We start from the raw sequence: 22155 nt of genomic DNA on the forward strand, positions 1-22155 counted from the left end.
GTGATGCAACCTTTCACATTTATTTATTCAATATGTATGATTTTATACATCAAACTGAAGAGCTAATTTAAATAATGTTTAGTAAATTTGGACTCAAAGGTTTTATGCCTCGCAGCCACTAGACTTTTAGCAATTAAGGTGTTGAATTGGGATTATCATAAACTAGCCAGAAATACCATTTGTTTATGTATACTTTTTGCAAAGTTAACAAAATATTTTGTGACAAATCTCGCAGTATTAAGGTAAAATTCAAACAAGCATGGACAAAATTACACAACTGGTAATGTGCATAAACTGAAGTAGCAGCATGAAGACCATTTCATGGAAGCACAGCCAAATAGCACAATTTGGACAGACAATTTGGCAGCAATTCCCATACAGTACATTAACATCTTTTGATCAGTGATAGACCATTTACACAGTTGTAAGGATTTTGTAAAAAGCTGACAGATTATTCTTAAAAATGTTAATATCCATTTCATTACGTACCACTTGTAATTTGGGTGCTTTTGAAAATCTAAGCCTTGTTGGTAGTTTTGCAATTATTTAAATTTTTTGGGAATATTTATTTTTGCTAAGCTACTTCCAAAGGAATTAGAAGAAGTAAAAGATTTAATGAACAGTATTTGTAACCTTAATATTAGTAGATGAGACATTCTGTTTTTACAAACAATCTGAGCAATTAATTTTTTAATTTGATAAAAAAATCCGCCTTTTCTTTAATGAAATGTATTTTGAACTATTGTAGATTCTACAAACAAACTGTCCATCGAAGCATTTCATATATATATATATATATATATATATATATATATATATATATATATATATATATATATATATATATATATATATATATATATATTCAAAATTTAAAGGTTTGTCGGTAATAGTAATAAAAATAAACACCTCAGTCACAAAAATGTTTTACTTTATTGTTTGTCATGCAAAATTAAATATTTTTTTAACTTTATTCCTAAGTTTAACTAGAATACAAACACTTCTTTTTGTCTAGCTCAATACAGTGGAATTCTTATTAAAAATATAAGAGAAATGTTTTTTAATACCACTATGTCACATTTTTTTCATATAAGGACAACAAAGTTTAAATTATTGTGCAGGTAACAAAATAAATTAGGATGAAACATTGGTTAACACCATTTGTACTTAGTATATAATAGTTGAATATGTTATTTCATTAAAAGTGTCCAATAAGTACAATGATTTGCTACTTTCACTCATTGATAATTAGGACAAATTTGTAACAGAGTAGTTAGTAAAGTGTCAGTGTGGTAGATACTTACATACCAGAAACACAAACTTACATTTTTTTAACATTTTAAAAATTATTAAGATAAAAACAAATATAAAATTTGTCTTGAAATGCTACTTCAAGAATTATAAGTTTGTAGAACCATTCTTTGGTCAAAATCAAATGATTCTAATTATCTCTGTTCAGCCTAATCTACTTTTCAAATACTTCTATTGGCTGATCAAATTCAGGTAGTGCCTACCTGTTAGAGTTCTCTCCTTACAGGTGGTGCCTACCTGCACTTAGTGCCTACATGGGTCTGGCACTTGCATGCCTGTAGGGACTACAATATCCTTTGTACCTGTATGCATTTCATGCCCACCCAAAAAGTTCCCAAACTGTTGGTGGGCATGTTACAAATTTAAATGAAAATAAATAATACACATGCCTTAATCTTTTGACTTCCTTAGGAGTTGGAACTATTACGTATTCACAAATTTTCAAACACCATGTCTGATACACCTGCTTCCATTAATTTAAATAATTTTCCAGTGTCACCAACAGTTTTGTATAATATCACTTGAACATTTCAGTCTTCATTCACGCTGCTTTTTTAAACACCTAAATAAGTGTAATCTAATTTTTTTTTTGCTGGAAAATTTCACTGAAATATGAGTACCATTCTTTATTAATAATGGGTGAATTTTGTTCTTAGACAGGTCTTATGAAGCACCTGGACTTATGTTCATAATTGTTTTCTGATTAACAAGAGTTTGCTCATTTTCATCTTCTGAAGTAGAACTATACACAGTGTCATAAAATACCTTTGTAGGCCTTCTAATAATGTTAGTTATATCAGCCAGCGGTTCTTCTAAATCTGAGGTTGAACAAATTTGTGTCACATTTTCAGGCAATGGACGATAAGTTTTTATATTGTAACATGAATAAAATTTGTTGCAAAAGCAGATCAACATCTGGTAACTCAACGTTCGAAGCTGTTGAGCAAAAAGTTGGTGGACTTGCATTTGCATAGTCCCTTTCAATGGCGTAATTCCACTTGGAACTATCATTAAACTATTGGCAATACCGTCTTTGCTAACAAAATAGAACTTTGTCTTACTGCGGTCTTTAAGTGCTTTGAAGAACTGTGAAGCATCAACAACATCATGTCTACTAGCAACCACATGGTCTGCTAAGCCTTTAATAGACCCTCCTATGCAATCAGCTGCTTCCTTTGCCATGACCAGATTAAAAAATTCTAGGTCAAACTTTAGAATCCGCATTATTCAAAGAATCTTGTGACAATGAGATAAAATTTCTTTTTTTTTTGAACTGAGTTGCTGGTCCATCAGAAAAAAATGTGAACAGTCCTGACATAGGGTGATCATTTTAGGATGTAATCAAGTACCGGATGAAGATGAGCCCAGATAGTGGCGGGCCCATGGTTAAGGTCAGAAGACACAGTACAAAAGGATGCAATAAGTTTTTCCTTTTCAGAATTCAAGTGGTACAATACTGCTGTATGCAAAGTCACTTTAGCTACCCGATAGTCCAAAATGCAGTTTCTGCTGTAATCAATGTGTAAAACAATTTCAGTTTCGGTTAATCTATTTATACAGAGAGCTAAGATGTTGCACATCAAAAATTACAACTCAGTTAAGAAACACGCCACTCTGTCACACTTTCCATGACAGAGGTGTAAAATAACACAGTTTGAAATCCCCAGCTGCTACCTAATTATAAAGTGTACATCAAACTAGGCACATAGGACAGATTTAATAGGAAACAATAAAAAAATTATTGAGAATAGAAATTATAACATTTCTAAGTATTAACTTACGTGACAGAGTGGTAGCCGAATAAAAACAAGCAACTCCTTCCACTATCCCTGGCGAAGGCTTGGCTCGCTGGGCGCAGAAATGCATAGCACAGTGCGAAGGGGATACTGTTGCCTAGCACTCAAGGTCAAATTAGCTCACGTGTATTATTTGTTTTGTAAAATGTGTGACAGAAAATAGCAACAAAAATCATATATGTAGTGGGAGAAACCCAGTAAAACCTATTTTCATTTTAAAATATAAACCTCAATTTATATTTTCTTCTTAATAATTAATTTATGACTTTTTTAAAGTTCAATAATGCTCTTAAATGAAATGAAGTCTTTAGATTTTTTGCACAAGAGCATTTTAAAACATTAGGCAGTATAAAGGGACAACACTTATTTTTATGTAATATACCTCTATCACACTTTTTAAATACTATGTCACAATAATTGTGTAAAAATTAATAAAAATAAGAATGCAATTCTAAGATATAAAGGTAATACTTTTATAAGAATTTTACAGAAAAAAAATGAAATGATTAATTATTCATGCCAAATACCAATTAATTTTTTCGAAGACACGCATCATTGTCAATAGATAAAAAGAATGTCCCAGGTGTGTTTTGGGTCATTTTGTAAAACAATTACTGTAAATTTGATTTTTTGTCAGTTAATATTGAAAATATACTTTGGTGGTAACTCAAATTTTGATTGGTCTAACATAAATTTAGTCATTTTGGGTGGTACAGTTAAAGAGAAGATTTAAGAGAAAATATTTTTTTGAAGCTTTAAAATTTTTCTTGAATGTTGTTAAAACCTGGAGAACTTCCCAGCTGGGTGCCACACTTGCTCTGTCTCGTCAGGTGTGAGACGACACGTTGTAGTATTACAACAGTAGCTTTAAAATGATGTTTTCAGGTAATGCATGATTGTTCTTGCTAGGTTGAAACTGCATTGCAGTAATGTTTGTCAGACATCTGATGGGACACAGTTCACTCTTGAGGTTTAGGCATAATAATTATATTGTATTAGTATTGCACGCATAATAATATTTGAAAAATAATGTTTATTAACAGTGTTTAAAGTCTTGCACATAACCTAGTTTATGTATCATTCTACAACCTGAGTATTATGCTTTTTTTTTGATGGGTTTGTACAACACTATTTACCTCAATTGCTTTTATAATGTTGCTTTGGAGATATTTGTATTTAACACAAAAAATTTTATTCCTTTTTTTATTAATCTCACTGACTATTTTATTGCCTTGTAACATTCGTATTTTTATCATATTGTGTAACAATTCCTATACTATTAACAGGTTTCATGTGTCTAAGCCTGTAATACCACTGAGAAAGTATAATACAGGAAAACTTATTCTTTTATTTTATTTTATTTGATCAAAGTTTACCCATGTGGAATGCTGCACAAATTCTGATCTAGAGTGGTTAAAATTTATCATTTAATACTTGCATTCATCTAAACTTTGTTAAGTTTTACACTGAGTAACAATGACTAAGAGCCACTTTTACAGGTTCTCCTTAAATCCTCTGTTTACCTTGTAACACTGCAAGATCCTGACCTCCCCAGCTTTTAAAATAATTTTTGAGGAGTTAATATGAGGTTTTATTCATTCAGAGGAATCAGCTAATTACATAGTTTCAAGGTTATAGTGAACTAGTTTTTATACTTGTATTTCATCGTTTTTAATATTCTTTTAAATTATTTTTGTGTTAAAATTTTTATTTAAAAAAGTCCAGAAAATTAATTAATTACCTTTAAGTAAATTTAGTAACAATTTATGCAGGTTTGACAACTCATCAAAAATATTTTGGGCTGTGATAGCTTATGGGAATTGAGGTAGACTTATATAGTCCACTTAAGGTCAAGCTTAATTTTTAAAAGTGATTCAACCTTGAAAATAAGTTTCATAATTGTTATTTTGCAAAATATTGAAAACTAAACTATTATTTCAAGGATAGTGTTTTATACTTTGTTGCCTTTGACCCAACAAAAAACTTTAAATAATACTACTATCCCACTTATTACATACATTTTTGCCTTCCAATAGTATGGATACTTGATGCCATTTTATTGAGAAGCATGGCCTACTGAAGGAAAAAAGGCCTCTCTTGCTGCAACTGCCTAGGACTACTGGTCATAAAACGCATGTAAATGTTTCATTTTCAATAATTCAATGTATGGCATCAAATATCCATTAAATCTGAAGGCACAGAAATTTTATGCAATAATGGAGTGTCAAACCCAGGGAAGGGGCAGGCCTATCATTAAGAGATTACTAAATATTATGAAGAACTCTGAAGCAAAACATGATCCCTGAAACTGTAGTTTAATTTTAAATAGTTTTCAACTATTTTTCACAAATGCCATATCTTAAACTTATTTTCAAGGGTGACTATCAATGTAAATAATTTAACGAGGCAGCAAGTGGCTTGTATATATACCTACATTAACTACCATAAGGAATTTCCTTTCAAAATATTACAGGTGAGTTTCTGAACTACTACATAGTTCCCATTTTAAATACGTAGTTCAAGTTAACTACTTGACGCACAAGAGATCAAAATTCACTTTTATTTTCAAGAATACTTACATTTGATTGAAGGGAAGGACTATAATAATTTTAGTATAGTGATTGAATATATATACATATGTGATAGGTCTTCGCATATTACATCTGTCTAGTTGCATAAAATTTAAGTTTTACAGTAGATTGGTTCCGATGAAAAAAAATCACTCTCTCATATCCATCTTCCACCTCATTATATGATTAAAGTCTAGAATGTAATTGGGAGTCCTGAAAATTAAGCAACAAGCAATATTACATATTTTAATAGATAGCAGCGAGTTTGGTTAATTCAAACAAGTGTCATGACCCCCACAAGTCATTAAAAAAGATTTGTTGTTTGTATCTTAAATCAGGGTTGGGGGGGGGATATAATTTAGTTTTATGTTATTTCGAAACTTTTAGTAAAACATCAGTTCACTTACAATGTAGGTAAGGTGGTGCTGGTGGTTGTTATTTGTGTTTAGTGTTGAGCACTGGCCACAAGGGCTTGCACACCCATGCGGTGTGTTAGTGAAAGCTAAAAACAAACAAGCAAATATGACAAAACTAAAACAAAGATCCAGAGCATGCTAAAAAACTGCCTTGCAAACACTAGTAAAAACCACATGCAATAAGCATGCAAAAAGAATGATCAAAACACAATAAAAATCTGTTTGTAGCAGCATGTTCAAAGTTACATCACAAAAAAAAATATTAAAGCTATAACACATAAGAAATACTTTCTATACATAAAAACTTGAAAAGCCATTCACATATGCACCTCTAAGCCAAGAAAATTGCAGAGGCATGTCAAAAAATATAAAATGCAGTGAATCGGGTAACAATTGTGATATATAACTCACAGTTCCAATACAACCATTAACAAATGCACTTGAAGAGCCTGTTCTTCATTAGTTGAATTCACTCTTTCAGTAATAATTATGAAATAAATAGTTTAGAATATTAAGGAATACTAAGATTCCTACCGGTACTGCTTACAGGTCGGAGTTAAGTAAAATTGTGATGATGAAATGTATTTACTGTTCACTGCAAGCACCCATATTATCAGAGCACTGTTCTGAAATGAAATGTTGCACAGTAAAACCTGCGTCCACTGGTAGAATCAATATCTGTGGAGGAGAAGTGAGTTTAATAAAGGCAAAACACAGTACGAGTGAGCGACACTACTAGCTGTTTTAACTAATATAAGTCAGAATAGTTGAAATAAAGAATATGGATTGATTCAATGAAATTTGCTCCTTGGGCTGAATTAACTGCAAATTAAAAAAAAATTGTGGGTGAGTCTTTCAGTACTTGCCAGTGATGTGTAAACATCTTTACCAAATAACTCACTGTGGTTATAAGCCGTAACTTAAAAACAATCTTTAAGTAAATACCTACAACAGTAAGTTTTAAAGTGTCTTGTTATTTTTCTGGGTTGTTTTGCAGGGCCATTCTGGAATGTAACAACTATTCAAATTGCTAATTGCCACTAAAATATCATTACAGCCATAAAAATTATAGCATAATTTTAACAGAGGCATTGTAATTTTAATTCTTTTTTTTGATTCAAAAGATAAGAACATTTTGTTTCGATTGCAGATGTAATTATATCATTTGATCCAAGCACCTTATTTAATACCATATTTTAAAAAAATTTCGACTGACTGAATGAATGACACATTTAATATAATTTAGCTTTAGCTCATATTCTGATTAACTTTAACGTGTAGATGCTATAGACCAATATTAAAATACTGCCCATCTTGTTAAAATTCTATACAGTTTCCGCACATGTTACAGTTATACTTTATGGCATTACTAAAATATTAACCTGAAACATTTTAAAACACATATTATAACACTAAGTGGGCCTATATGTTTGTATATGTGTTTTTGCTTAAATGATTGAAATCATTCTGTAAATATTTCCTACAAACAATCTTTAACCTTATTAAGCTGATTCAACAAAATAATAATAATTATTATATAATATCACTATATCATGTTATTAAAAAAGTAAAAACTTTTTTTCCAGTGATGAGATTTGAGGTTACCAAGCATGTGCTCTACTGCATGCACTTACTAAGCCTCTCAGGAACTTGAAAGGAGAATATGTATTATAATAATTGTAATGTCAGATTTCTTAAATATTTTAAAACTTGAGATCACTTTTTACTATGACTATTTTAGTCAACCCAATATATTCCAGGGTAGTTTCACTATCATAAAGTTTCATTTGGCACATTAATACGTTTGATATGTACCCTAACGTTTACAAAAGTGACTATATAAGGGTTTATGTTGCTTTACGTGGGTCCGCCATTTTTGTGTCACATTTCCATTCGTCGACTTCCGTTCCATTTTCACAATATTACTTCTCCCAAATGCTGTATACAATACACTATTGCTTAAAGATTATGATTAAAAGTACACTTCTTTTAGGCCAGTATTTCAATGATACTATAATAAGGGTTTAGGTATTGAATATGCTACACCTGTACCTAACCGTATTCCTAGTGCACGATAGGACATAGCCAGTCCCTTATTTTTAACGAACAGATTTTTGCGTCATATCCGTTGCAGATATGTTACCCAAATTCCGTGCGTGCTCAGAGCCAACTTTTCATTGATTTTACAAAACAAAAGTGCTTGCCAACTTATCAATGCTTGGACCGTGACTCAGTAAAAGACTGGTGAGGTGGTGTCTCACAGATGAGCTTCGGCACACAGAGTGGTGGTGGTGGCTTGTAGGTTAGAGCATATACAGTGTGCATATCAATGCAATAGAGAGAACATGTCTTCTGCCCTTGCAGCTCTTGGCTGCACATGGTTGTCTCATTAGTTAATACTTTTCCATCAGACTGATTTTTTTTAAATGCCTTGTTCCACATAGCTGGCAGGACCTTCCTTACACCAGTCTAAGTTATTATATTTGCAACTGATGCACTGTAGTTGGTTTGTGGTAAAACATTATTATGCACAGAGGCTTTAGGGCAATGGGACTGCCAATATATAGTGGGCTCCAAAGCACTTGCCTACTGACTTGGTGCATACCAATTAGCACCATGGTTTGAAAATTAGCTAAAAAAAAAAAAAAAAAAAACAAACTCAAATATTACATAAACTCTTACACTCTGCTGTGGTAAGGTGGGTTCTTCCATAGTGACGTCAAGAAGGCACACGGCATGGTCGGTCACACACGTGATGCACAAGTTTACAGTAGACAGTCATGAGAAAGAGAGGATAGTTTCATTACGGCTTGGCATAGACCTGAGGGACATCACTTGTACGTGCATTACATACATATGTACATTACATATACATGAACATCACATACACATGTACATTACATACAAACATACATTATATACATTACATAAAAAAATTATATACACACACAAAATATATGCATGCATACCATATAGACATACATACATCTATTCATACATAGAATAGCTTTTTTATAACAATTTGGGGCAAAAAAAATTTAAGGTGTATAATACAGTGTAAGGATTGCTACAACAGCATTTACATGTTCAGTAAAATATTAAGGTGTATTGTAGCTGCCAACTAGCTGCAAGCAGCACCAACAGTTTGACATATAATGTTCAAAAACTAATTGCAAGGTTATCGTTAATTTTAAATCATAAGTATACATAGCTTGCAGCCATTTCCACCATCTCCAAGTGGGCTAGTGGTATGTCTATGTCCGCTGCGTCTGAACGACCTGCCATGCCTTGACTCATCCACTTGGTTACAAGACAGTTTCCTCAACCTTTCCTTCCCTACATGTCTGCATGTTGCTTGGCTAGCAACCAGTGCCCTTGGGCTTCTTCACATCGGCATTGTTGAAGCACTTTGCTTGCATGTTGGTGTGCCCACGCCGGGTTCATTTGTTGAAGTACTGGGGCACTGTGCATATATAAGTTAGCTTTTCTTAATTGATCATTTTTTCCTTCAAAATTCCTATTCCGCATCATCCTACACAATTGACATTTACTTAATAATTATGTGGGCTTTAGAATGTTCTACTGATTCTGGCTATACCTTTTGAGGCGTGTCGTAGCCTGGTTTATCACAGCAGATGCTGATGCTCAGCTAGTCGAAGAGGATTTGCATATTCTGGGTGGAATTTGCTGACTTTTTGCAACCATGTATTACTTGGAAGTAGTTCTGTATAGTTCCTGCATGCTTTGCCTTGTCTTTTTGCTCTTGAAGGCCATTCGGTCAAATGAGTTTTCACTTATGGCATGTTCGTATGTATGGCCTTACTCGTTTGCCTAGTGCATTTGTGTGCATGACTTTCACTTGCATGCATTTTGCCACAGACATTGTAGTATGTATTTATTTTGGCATCTAGATGTTCTCGGAGCTACAGCTCCTGCCATACCACTGGTTATCTAACCTACGAAGAAAACTACAGCTTCAACCACTTCAAATTATTCAGCAACCTAAATGCAAAAAACCTGCAAGGGAAAAAGGTAAAACTACTATTGTGAAAACCATCGAATCTACGAGCACGAGAACGTTTTAGCAAAACGTTTCACAAGCTGTAAGGAAACCAATACTTCAAGTTTAATTTTGGTATGTCCACTGAAACCTGTAATATTCTGACCAACTTCAGTTCCGAAATAGCTTCAAAAAAGGCTTTGAAGATATCTGATGCTGACGCAAGTACTAAAAAGCCAAGTTGAAATAATGTGTTGGAACGATTTCATATCCACTTGGACTAATTTAACAGCCTTATTGAAAGACTCGTTGAACCAGACTAAAATCTGTGAATAAGTCAAACAGCGTTTCTCATCATATCATGAAATATACAGAATCAAACCATGAAGAATTGTGTACCTCATGACAGCCCTTCAAGCTGCAAATTCCGGCACTGAGCTGCGTGGAATCATGCTCCACAAAGTGTTACCATTTCCCCGGCTACATGCATAAGTGTGTGAGACATGACTGTGTGAAGGCAGCCAATGGTTTCCACTTTTGTAATTCTCTCATGAACTAGCTGCAGTCTTCGAGTCAGACCTTCAACTTGTCGCAGCATATTAATACTGGAGGCATTTCTCACTCAGGACCCTGTAAAATTAAGTAAATTGTAATATTTCAGAAGAATTATCTAAGTTCCTTGTTGATCTCAAATTTTGAACCAGTACAAATTTCAATCACAGTAATAAAAAAAAACAATTATGTAACTAATTTGGTGCAATAGGAAATTATGCAAATAAAATGGTCATTTAATTATATTTAAATAACACAAATCTATAACTTATTGCACTTATTAAAGTCAATGTAGTCTGGACACTACATTTCAATGTTAGTTCTAAATAACTGTTTATTTTGATTACGTTAGTATTTATTATGTTGTTTTAAATTAGTTCCCAACCAAAAGGCCAAAAAAATGATCCACAACACATGAAAATATTTTCTTACATTGAATGTTCATACATAAAAAGTGCTAAGCCTTACACATGCAAAAAAAAACAATAGCATGGCGAAAAGCTTTCAAGGGCTGCATGCAAATGCAAAAGTTTGTTAGATACCCACGTGACACTCAAGTTGCTGCTGGCATGGTGTGTGGCAGACACACGCCTCACACATAGTAGAGTCTTGAATATCCGAGGTAACATTCACCGCTTGTATCATCCCTGTCGACCAGTGTTTCCCTAGCCACCCCTCTACCCCCCTTGCCGCCTCCCTCAGAAAGCTATCTTGCAGACACGTACCGTGGCTGCCAAGCGGCTCTAACAGAAGTGCTGAGCTTCCAAAGCAACAAACTGTACCCCCACCATGGCCACACACTGGTCTGCGTCCTTGTTGAAACTCATTAGTTGAGTTGTCCATTTTGTAGTTTTTCATTAACTTCTAATGCTTCATTAAAAAATTGTGGCCAGAAAAGTCTCAGACTAAAAATAATAGAGACTCGGATATTCCAGACTTTACTGTAGGTAATGCACAGCCTTGAATTGAACTGCACTTTTATGTGGCCTCTAGTGCGAATGTAAAAAGAAGTGTCAAACAACTACTTCTTCAAGCGGTCATGTTCCATCTGATCTTTTCTACTTTTCACTATGCAGGGGGTGGTACTTAGTGCAGTCAATAGAAAAATTTAAACAGGATGATTTAAAATGGAAACGAGCACAAATAACAAATAATGAAAAATAAGTAAAATTCAAAATTAAATATTAATATAAGGCAAAATAAACCGCCAAGATTTAATATCTTTATGAAGTCATATTTTAAAAAATGTGAAGACATTTAAAAAATGCCTGTATAGATTGATCTAAATACTTGTGAATCATTAGCAGCATGGGCATAGAGCCAGGGGCCACTCTGGAATCATGGACTAAGTAATATAGAGGCCTGCCAAATCTGCTGACATTTTTTTTATTGTTCTGCGCACATATGTCACTTTGGAGATACTTCAGACGATATTGGCGCTAATCTAGCACGGGTTTTAATGGTAGTTTGATAATCTGAAAAGAGAAAATGCTTAATTGTATGTAATATGGTTGTCCAAATCACAGTAAACGAATAAAGCGTATTAAATAAAGCATTACACATTCTTTTAAAACTATAGCTTAGAAGAATTGCGTGTATTTGCGCAAAAAGACTAATTTTAACAATAGTTAATCACAAAGTAAGGTAGGTAGGGTTTAATGGATTGTAAATTTAAGTTTTTTATAGCAAAACATGCTTATAAAATGTGTCTCTTTTTGTGTTGGCCTAGGGTTAAACAGTTGAGCAAAATTGTATTTAATTTTATTTTTTTAATCGGCTCTCTAAACTATATCATTGTTACAATGTAGGATACCGATACAAGTTCACTGTTGTTAGTATTGAAGTTTGTGTTTCACTTAGCCACTAAATGTATCTGATATTAACACATAAATTAACATATATTTTTACTTGTATTATTTGATGAACTTACATTAACTTTGGAAAACTTATAAACGTGTCCCTAAGTATAGATTGGAAACAGAAAACCAAAATTTTCAGTTAATTAAATTATAAGTTTCTGTAATTTTCTGTTGATAGTATGTAATAAATTGTGGTATATAAATTTGAAATGTCAATCTTCAAGCTTCACAGTAGGTTTTACTTTGTTGTTTAGGTAATTATTTTGTAATTTTCTGAAAAAATTTAAATAAAGATTTAAAAATTGTATTTTTGAGTTTCCTCCATGATACTTGATGTTTCTGTAAATTGGAATTCAGATATTTCAAGTAGTTGATAGGTAGTTTACCATTTTATTAGAATTTTCGGTTATGTCAGGTTAGCTATAATACTGTAAAACTATTTGAATGGATGGTAAGGTTTGGTTAGCTGCATTTAAAATACTGATAGAGCATATGAATGGCTGGTTGGATTAGGAGAGTCTTATTTCAAACAATGTAAAATGGTGTGCAATCTGCATTTAAAAGAATATGAATTAGTGTAAATGGTTGTGTAGGTTAGGTTAGCAACATTAAAGAAATTAAATGACATTAATGAGGACATGTACTAAAGAAAAAAAAATAAACAGAGAAAGAATTTTTTACATCTTTAGTTAGTAGTAAGATAAGATATTAAAAAATAAATTTTCCATGAAGTTATTTGTGAGCACTGGAATAAGGTTCAATTTTTCTCATTATATGTTGTCAAAACGGAATGTGCATAAAGTAAAATTACCTCTTTTTTGTTGTAAATTTTGTAAAAATATGACACCACTTTTAAGAAAGAATACTCTCCCATTTCCAGGTTTCTAGAAATGTAGAACACAATAAAACCATAAGTTAATTAAGGCCAAAGCACAAGTAACTATTTAATAATTTATTTCTTTTGATTTTAATGATGTTCGAGTTCAAAAATTGTTTGGCACTATGCGAGTTTATAAAGATATTAAAAGTAAATAAATTGTAAAGCAATTAGTTTACATTACCCCTCTCTTGCTTAAAGATTATGATTAAAAGTACACTTATTTTAGGCCAGTATTTCAATGACACTATAATATGGGTTTAGGTATTGAATATGCTACACCTGTAACTAACCGTATTCGGTATTCCTAGTGCACAATAGGATATAGCCAGTCCCTTATTTTTAATGAACAGATTTTTGCGTCATATCCGTTGCAGATATAATACCCAAATTCCGTGCGTGCTGAGAGCCAACTTTTCATTGATTTTGTCCAGATGATGGATTGAAGTTTGGCTCCATGAACTCGTATATAGTCATTTTTGTGATTGATCATCGGGGGACATACCAAGAATGTTGGTGTGCCAAATGAAACTTTATGATAGCGAAACTATCCTGGAATAAATTTTGTACATGTTAATAGTCATTAAAAGAAATAATCACAACTTAAAAAGTACTTGACTAAATTAGAAAAAGGTTCTATTTTTGTGGGATGGTGCTGCTATCTCTAGTATTTTTGCATTAACTATTGTATCAATGGTTGCAAAAAAAATGCATTAAACCCAGTTTTTAGCCTCGCGCAGAGCACAGTTTATTAAAATGGTTGCCGATTTCTTTCCTTACTGGGATTCAGATTGGATACATTCTGGAATATGACCCGCAAGTTAGGTTACAGTTGTATCGCAACAAGGCAGAGCTTATTCGCTAACTTACCCAAACGTCTTGGAATACCGTCCTTGATGGACAAAAGTTAATTTTTTACCAACAGCTTTTTGCACACACAAATTAGTTTTTGTCAACTATTTTTAATTTGTGCCACAATGCCCCCAATATACTCAACTTGGAGCGACATGAATTGTCTGTCAAATTAGTTTCATCAAAATTGACTATGTTAGCTGGTGTAACATCTACAAGTTTCTTCCCCAGATTATCAAAAATGACTTGAGCGTTTGTCTGTAGATGGCAGGCCTTGATTGTTAGATATTTTGACAGATGCGTGCACTTATTCTGGATGAAAGGCATTTCAAAAATCTCTGTACAAACTAGTAACACACTCATCACTTGTCATCGCTGTTCCAGGTAGCCATTGATAAACATTCTGAGAGCAGTACGGTAGAATGGGTATTTAAGATCAGAACAAGTGATAATTTGCAAACCAAAAACCTCTTCTGCTGCTTGTGAAAGAGTGGTTTAACCATCCTGAGAGATAAGTTCATATTTTTGTAGTGACACCTCAAGACTGAATAAAGAATTTAAAAGTCCCAAATGACTTGGCGGATACTAACACGTTACCAGGTCGAACTGGGGAGACGGAGTAAACAGCAATGTGATATGATGAACTAAATTTTCATAATATACGATTTTGAAAATAATACAGCTAAACTCATGTTTTTATGATGAATGGCCATTGAAGAAACCATTATGATGCAAACAACAACTTTATCTCAAATATTTCCCTGACCGCTCAAAAAATTCACAGACTTTTCCCAGTTTTTCCAATCTGTGACCACCCTGATAATGTACAAAAGTGTAAATCTTATAATTTTTATGTTTAGAATCATTTATTAGCTCTGATATTGCTCCTATAGAATTTGTCAGTTTTTTTCAGTTAAAGAAAAAAAGAAAGGCTGTGTGAGATTCTATTATGCTGACCATGTAGACAGATTGAACAAAGATGTTCTGGCATGATTTGTATATATCCCATGGTGGAAAAAAAAATAAGTGTCAATGCAGTGGATCAGTTCTGTTATGTGAAAAAATATGTCAAGATATTACAAATACTAGAACTTGTAATTTTCTTAGTACACAAAAATGGATGCACGTAGTTGTCATCTCGACAGTCTCCATCCGATGTTGACAAGCTCAGTTGCACCGGTTGGCGACTCACGAAAAGCAACAAGCAGACCTGCCAACATTCAAATTAAAAAAATCATGAGGTCCACGATAAAAATTTTCAGGCCCACAAATACATGTTAGATATAAAAAACAACAAATTAGAATCTTTAAATTTAAGTGACATACTGTACATATGTTACATGGACTCTGCTTCAAAATTTATTTCAACAAATTATAGTTTTTTATTGGAAGCAATACCCTTCACGTGTTCGTTGTTTTTTTTTTTTTTTGTAGCGACATGTTTCACAATCTCCTCTTCCACTATGCGAGATAGAAAAATCAGCACGGCACACGCTACAAAACGTGAAATTGCTTCCTTTACGTGACTCGAGTATTGATGGAAACTTGTTACCGTAAGCTTTCTTAAAACTTGTTTTGTAACTTTTACAAACAGTTCTATCAGACATGTTCACGTTGCTCTAGACGAACAAACACCGCCGCCATTTGCCAAACAACAAAGGGAGCAGCGCAAGACGAAAATAAACATTCGACTTCGACACCAACTACTCACTTACTATCGACTATCGAACACGGCGAGAGCATGGTGTGTGGCTAGGCTACGCCAAACAGCACGGCCCGGCTCAGCCAAAGAGCATGAGCTCGGCACGGCCCGGCCGGAGGCGAAATGTAGCCGTGTAAAATATCAGCAACAGGTTCAAATATAACAATACTGTTAGAGTTAACACAAATAAATCATAGTATTTACATAGCTGAACCTCAAAATAAATGCAACCTTAACAACTTATTCACAGTTGCGTTGCCACTAATATTCCCCATTGCTGATGCAATATAATTATTTATTTTTTTATTTTTTTTATTTATTTATTTATTAATATATTAACATGCCCACCAACAGCCGAGGGCTTTAGCGGTGGGCACGTATGTAGTTAAAAAAATCTCAGGGCCCCAAAAAATCGTGAGGAAACACTATTTTGGCGTGAGGGCGTGAGATGGATCTTAAAATCGTGAGCCTCACGCCAAAATCGTGAGAGTTGACAGGTCTGAACAAGTAATGCAGTGTTCTAACAAATTTAGCATCTAATGGTCTAGGCTGTGCTGGTATTTAACCTTTGTTTTAGGAATGCAATTAGATTTTTTAAACGATAGCCCATAACGAAACATTAGTGAATGTTTGTGTTGTCCCAAGGAAGTGGTTTCCCTGGCGGTACCCTGAATGGAAGGCAAATATAGATGTTATTGGCGAGAATCCTAATCATTACGTTCAATTACAGAAATTGTTAAAATTTTTCGGCATGGTCAAACCTGTTATTTTGTACAGCAAAAATACACGATACTGTCTGTGTGAAAATTATGTGAGATGAAAATTGTGTATTTCTTTAAGAACTAAAAATATATCTTCATTATCTTTTTTTAAACATTTTCCTTAAGCTAAGCAGTCACCGTAAAACAGAGTTTTAAAACTAACTTTTCTAGTTAATGAGTAGGTTGTGCAGATTCTACAGCAGGGTTGCAGTTTTTACTGATTTTATCTGTTCTCACGGATATTTTGGAGTTACACAGGATTAACGGATAAGCACTTCAAATCACGGATATTTTAACTGATGAATGCACAAACATAAATATTTACTTACTGCTCCCGCTCCACTTCATAGATAAGATGTCATCACGAGACACTTCACTTTGCTGCGTCGTTTCAGTTTTTCTAAGATGATAACAATTCACGCTCTACCTTTTATGTCTGGAAGCATTTTTTTATTTCACGGATGAAAGTATACCGTGCATCGTAATATCTATGACAGTTGTTTTAGACATTGTGTTCTGTTTCTCTTGCAGCCTCCTGGGATCCCTAGGTCCCAGTAGCCTACACTTCCACGCTGAAAGACACACAAATACAATGCCCAATATGGTTTAGGCATCCAAAGTTGGGTGTTCTGAACATTATAGCTGAGTGAGGAGTGATCTTAAACAAGAGAACAAGCATAATTATAGTAACAAGACGTTATTCTTATTTATTTTCCAAACAAGGTAACAAATTTCAATATTCAGAAAAACCTCAAAATGCAAATATTTGATCAAACATGAAAACAGAATAATAACGTACAATAAATAGCATGACTTTAACGAAATACAAAGATTAATGCCGCAGCACGCTGAACAAATGCATATATATGGATATACAATTTTTTACTTGACATATTGCCCCGCAACGTGTAATATGCAAAAACAATTAAACATAAAAAAGAAGTTTTAGTGAAATTTTACAGCAATTGACAGACCCATGGGTCAATAGGGCAAGCAACGCACGTGAAAAGGCATGAGTCACAAACACGGAAACGACCGCAATCATGAAATCTAACGGGGCGAACGCACGAACAAGCAACTTCGTAGACGTGAAAACAAGCTAAATTTATTTCATAGCCCAGATGGGGTGAGACTCAACACAGAACAGAAAACATTACAGAATGTACTGATCACTACAAAATTTAATTACGAATGGAATCGTAACAAAAAAAAAGAAAAAAGGGAGAGAAGGCACTTGAGATACACACTTACCAGACATGGCTTTGCAACGCTCGACGATGAAGCACCACGCCCATCACGCACTAACATCAATTCAATTACAGGTAGCAAAACACAGGTATTTAACTAGAAAGAAGGTGCACGAAGAATTTATAAATTACGTTAAAGAGCGGCTATCCTGCGCTACATAGACCAAACTAAAACCGCAGCCATTGCAAAACCATGTGGGTTCGTGATCTCGTGCGATTAATGACGGCAAACCTATCGCATCGCAGACAAAGTATTCAGCAGGAGCTGAATCGCAAAACCCTAATGTTGCGACGGACTGAGGACGAAGAAGAAGACTCGTCCGACGGCGGACCAACAGTATAAAGCCTTCTGCCTACGCCACTGCGCAAGCGCCCCGGCGAGGTAGGGGAAGAAAAGGCACATCACAAGAAGGAGGGGAGGAAATAGGAAGGGGACCTATGACTGACGGGAGGTCGGCAAACGCGCGCACGTTTGAAACGGTAGCAGCAGCCACTGCACTCTCTTCTGCGCGATGGTGCGTTTGTGCGTGTAACGGAACACGCCCAGTAATATTTGTGCGAAGTGATATCTGTGACAGTGTTTTTACAGTCTGTGTTATACCAAGCAATCACAATTTCTATGATGGATTGACGGAGTGTTTACAGTTTGTTGTTAATTTTAAAGTAATTGTTACGTACAAAAAATTTGGCTTGCATCTTTGAGGAGATTGTAATTGAAAGAAATGGAAAGAAAACGCAAGGCATCTCCATATCGAACGCTGTATAAACAACGATATAAACGTTAGTGGGAAGTAGAATTAAAGTGGCTGAAACCCAGTAAAACGGTCGCTGTTTAGAAATGCCAATGTTGAATACATTGTTGCACTGCCACAACAGGACTAAAAATTTGGGGCTAGAATTCAAACCCACTGATGAGCTGAGAAAAAAAGCTAGGAACCTGAAGAAGTGAAGCAGTTGGAGTGTTCAGGCAAGAAAAGCCTGCAAATACGTCATAGTCTGTGTGTATATTTTTAAAGTGATTATTGTGAGAACCTCATACTGGTACTTAACTCTTTACATGTAAACTTATCAGTTTTTATCTACATTCATTATTATTATTTTAAAGTAGGCCTATGAAACTGGAATGAAGGAAAAGCTGATTTTTGAAGAAAGATGCTTATAATACTTTGTTTTCTCCTATGTCTTAGCTGTAAAAAAAATGTTGGCGCGAATGAAAAACCTGTTTACAGAAATTTTATTCTTACAGAATTTTTTATGGTCTAATACAGGATTTTATAACCATTCTTGGTGGCATCCCTGTTCTACAGTAAAGCATATAACTGCCACCAATAAAGCTACATTTTAATAATCTAGTTTCCTGTTGAAAACAATGCAAGCAGGATATGACACTCAATCATCTGACAATTAGTGATAACAAACAAAAGCATTAGGCACAACATTATACCGTAAGTAAAACATTTGTTTATTGAATGTTTAACACTGTGTAAAATACTAACTATCATTTATAAACTTTTAGGCATTAAGGATTCTTGATGAAGATTTCTACTATCCAATTTCATTACAAAGGTATTTCCAATACTCTCTAAAAGTAGTATTATTTATTCTTAATCAGCCATAATACTTGAAGTTAACATATATTTATACTTTATCATATTAAAACTAAAAACACTTTTGTTCTCAGAGCACAATTGAAAGTTTTATATTTATACTATCACGTCAATGTAACAGCCAAAACTTCTTGGAGAAAACTGTCAGCTCAATTTTATGAAACAAATTTTGTCATCTCCTAAGGATTCTTCAGTATTTCTTACTAGTTAAAAATATACAAAGAAATTATCAATTTCAAGTTTAGCTTCTCTTGTTCCATGAGCATTCCTTAACACTTTCTTCAAACAAAATTAAGTTAGTAAAACCAAAAATTCATCTCTATAGAGACCTGCAGTTTTCCAAAATATAATTTTACAAAACATACGAACTTAAGCATGTTTAGGGTCTGACAAACAATGTTTTGATGTAAAATGTGGAAGAAGTTTTGTTTGATAAAATTTCTTGGCTTGAATAAATCAAAGCTAATTTACCTAATAACAACATTCACAAAAGTTGTTTCTAATAAAAGTATTTTACTTAAGAGAATTGTAAATATCTGTCTCAAAAAGGATTTTCTCCATCTTCAAGCAGTGGGACTACACATACTAGAGTTTGGATGTTTTACCATAATGTCATTCCACCTCAATCAGCTAGATTGAACGTGTTATTTTGCCTAAATTTTTCACCTGAACATTATTAAGCCATTACCACACAGACTTAACCAACAGCCAGAGAAATCAAATTTATAATTTTTTTTATGAATTTGAATTTCTAGACAAAAAACCTTTAATAATTTTGTTTTATTTCATTTTTTCTAATGCTTACCTCAATGTTTCACATTTTTTGGAGCACATAAATATTCACTATGAAGAATACACCAAAACAACACATGAAATGAAGCATTACAGTTTAAAATGCTATTCTCAAAGAATCAATAACAACACTACTGGTAGGAAAGTATTTATTTACCACTTCTTTTTCTGAAGTCAAAAGAGTGATATAAAAAAGTATCCGCAAGTATGCTGCCGGTTTCTCTACCCCCCCCCCCCTTCCCCCCCAACAGCACATGGTAATGACCACAAAATGACCAAGGCAAGCTTGAAAGAACTATTTTGCGATGGCTTACCACTGCCTTCTGCAGAATGACGTGAAGCGACAACACAACCAGTCCTGAGTTCAGGAAAAATCCCCAACCTGGCTTGGCTGGGAATCGAACCCAGGGTCTTGGACCCACTAGCCAGGAGTTCCGATCACTAGATGAAAAGGTCAAACAACCAAAACTGAGGATGTATTTAAATATTCACCAATGAATTCATGATGCAGCAAGTCCGATGCTGTTGCCCTTTCTTCTGGGTTTTTAACCAAGCAGCGACTCACAAAGTCGATGAATTCAGGTGACCACTGATCTGGCTCTTGAAAAGAAGGCGGTGGTTTGGTGGGAATCATGAAGATAGCCCTCATTGGATGAATGTCTCCATATGGGGGTTTACCTTCAGCCATTTCTAGAGCTGTGATTCCTAAAATAAAATAAAAATGGACAAAACCTAATTAACAATAAAATCACAAGCAATATAAAAAACAACAGGTTACATACATTCACTGTAATTAAACACCTATTAAACTTAAAAATATTTTTAAGGAACTAGAAGATTTATGAAAATTATTCCTACAATGTTCTGTTGCTAATTAGACATTTATTAGACCTTACAGTAATTTTACAGTTTCTTATAATCTTAAATATTTGATTTTGCTGATAAGTCATACCTTTAATTGAACAAAAACACTGGAATGAGATACAGGCTGAATAAATATTTTGCAGACAAATACAGCACCCATACATTCTAGAAGAAAATGTAAGTAAAAATGATTTTAGTAAAAAATCTGGTGAAGTCACAGATGCAGAGGAAAACCTCCACTTGGTGAGAATATATGGCAATGCATGTGCTGAAGTGATGCTGCTCAGACATGTTGCTGTGTGGGGCAGATCATGCAGGTCACAGTGTGGAGTCTGCACCCCTACTTACTAAACGTCATGTCCCAGCAAATGGCCCCCCACAGGTGACAACCCTAACTCCCAAGCTTGTAGGCTCCTCCCCGAGCAAAGTCAACAGTTTCTCAAGTGAGCACAAAATCCAGGCTAGGCCATGCTGAAAACACATCTGTGCTTGCGCTGCCAAGCAAGCTTCCAAACAAGCAAACTTGCTAACTATGACAATTTTACTGGCAGTTAAAAAAATTTTTATCTACTAATTTATTTCATTTATGTTACTGGGACATTTTTTCATAATAACATTGAGGCTAAAATATTACAACCGAACAAGGAGTCCCCCCATGAAGAGAAAACTGTATAATATGTATTTGAACAAAGCCATCAAAAAATGATAGAACATTATGTCCATTTCTGAGTTGTTACAGTTCTAGTCAAAAGTAGTGTTTTTTGGTGGGCAAAAATTTATGGAAAACTTGCTTCAAATTGGTCACATGCAGAGAAGTTCATTAAAGTAGTTGTTTCAATTGATAAACCTTTTGTTATATACTCGTATAGTAGAAGCAACATATGAGAATACAATTTTTAAAAAAGCTACATGTAAAAAAAATTGTATTGTATGTTTAAAAAAAGCATGG

At 34.0% G+C, this 22155-nt stretch overlaps 1 protein-coding gene across 2 annotated transcripts in view; it reads right to left on the reverse strand.

Moving 5' to 3' along the window:
* LOC134529605 (serine/threonine-protein kinase 3-like) overlaps positions 1 to 22155 on the reverse strand; it is a 91267-nt gene that overhangs the window by 18394 nt on the left and 50718 nt on the right. For both annotated transcript variants that reach the window (XM_063363883.1, XM_063363884.1), the window contains exon 6: positions 20835 to 21047. In XM_063363883.1, the coding sequence (XP_063219953.1) occupies positions 20835 to 21047 (213 nt within the window). The remainder of the gene's footprint in view (positions 1 to 20834; positions 21048 to 22155) is intronic.

Source organism: Bacillus rossius, chromosome 2, assembly GCF_032445375.1.
Source record: "Bacillus rossius redtenbacheri isolate Brsri chromosome 2, Brsri_v3, whole genome shotgun sequence".
Taxonomy (NCBI): domain Eukaryota; kingdom Metazoa; phylum Arthropoda; class Insecta; order Phasmatodea; family Bacillidae; genus Bacillus; species Bacillus rossius.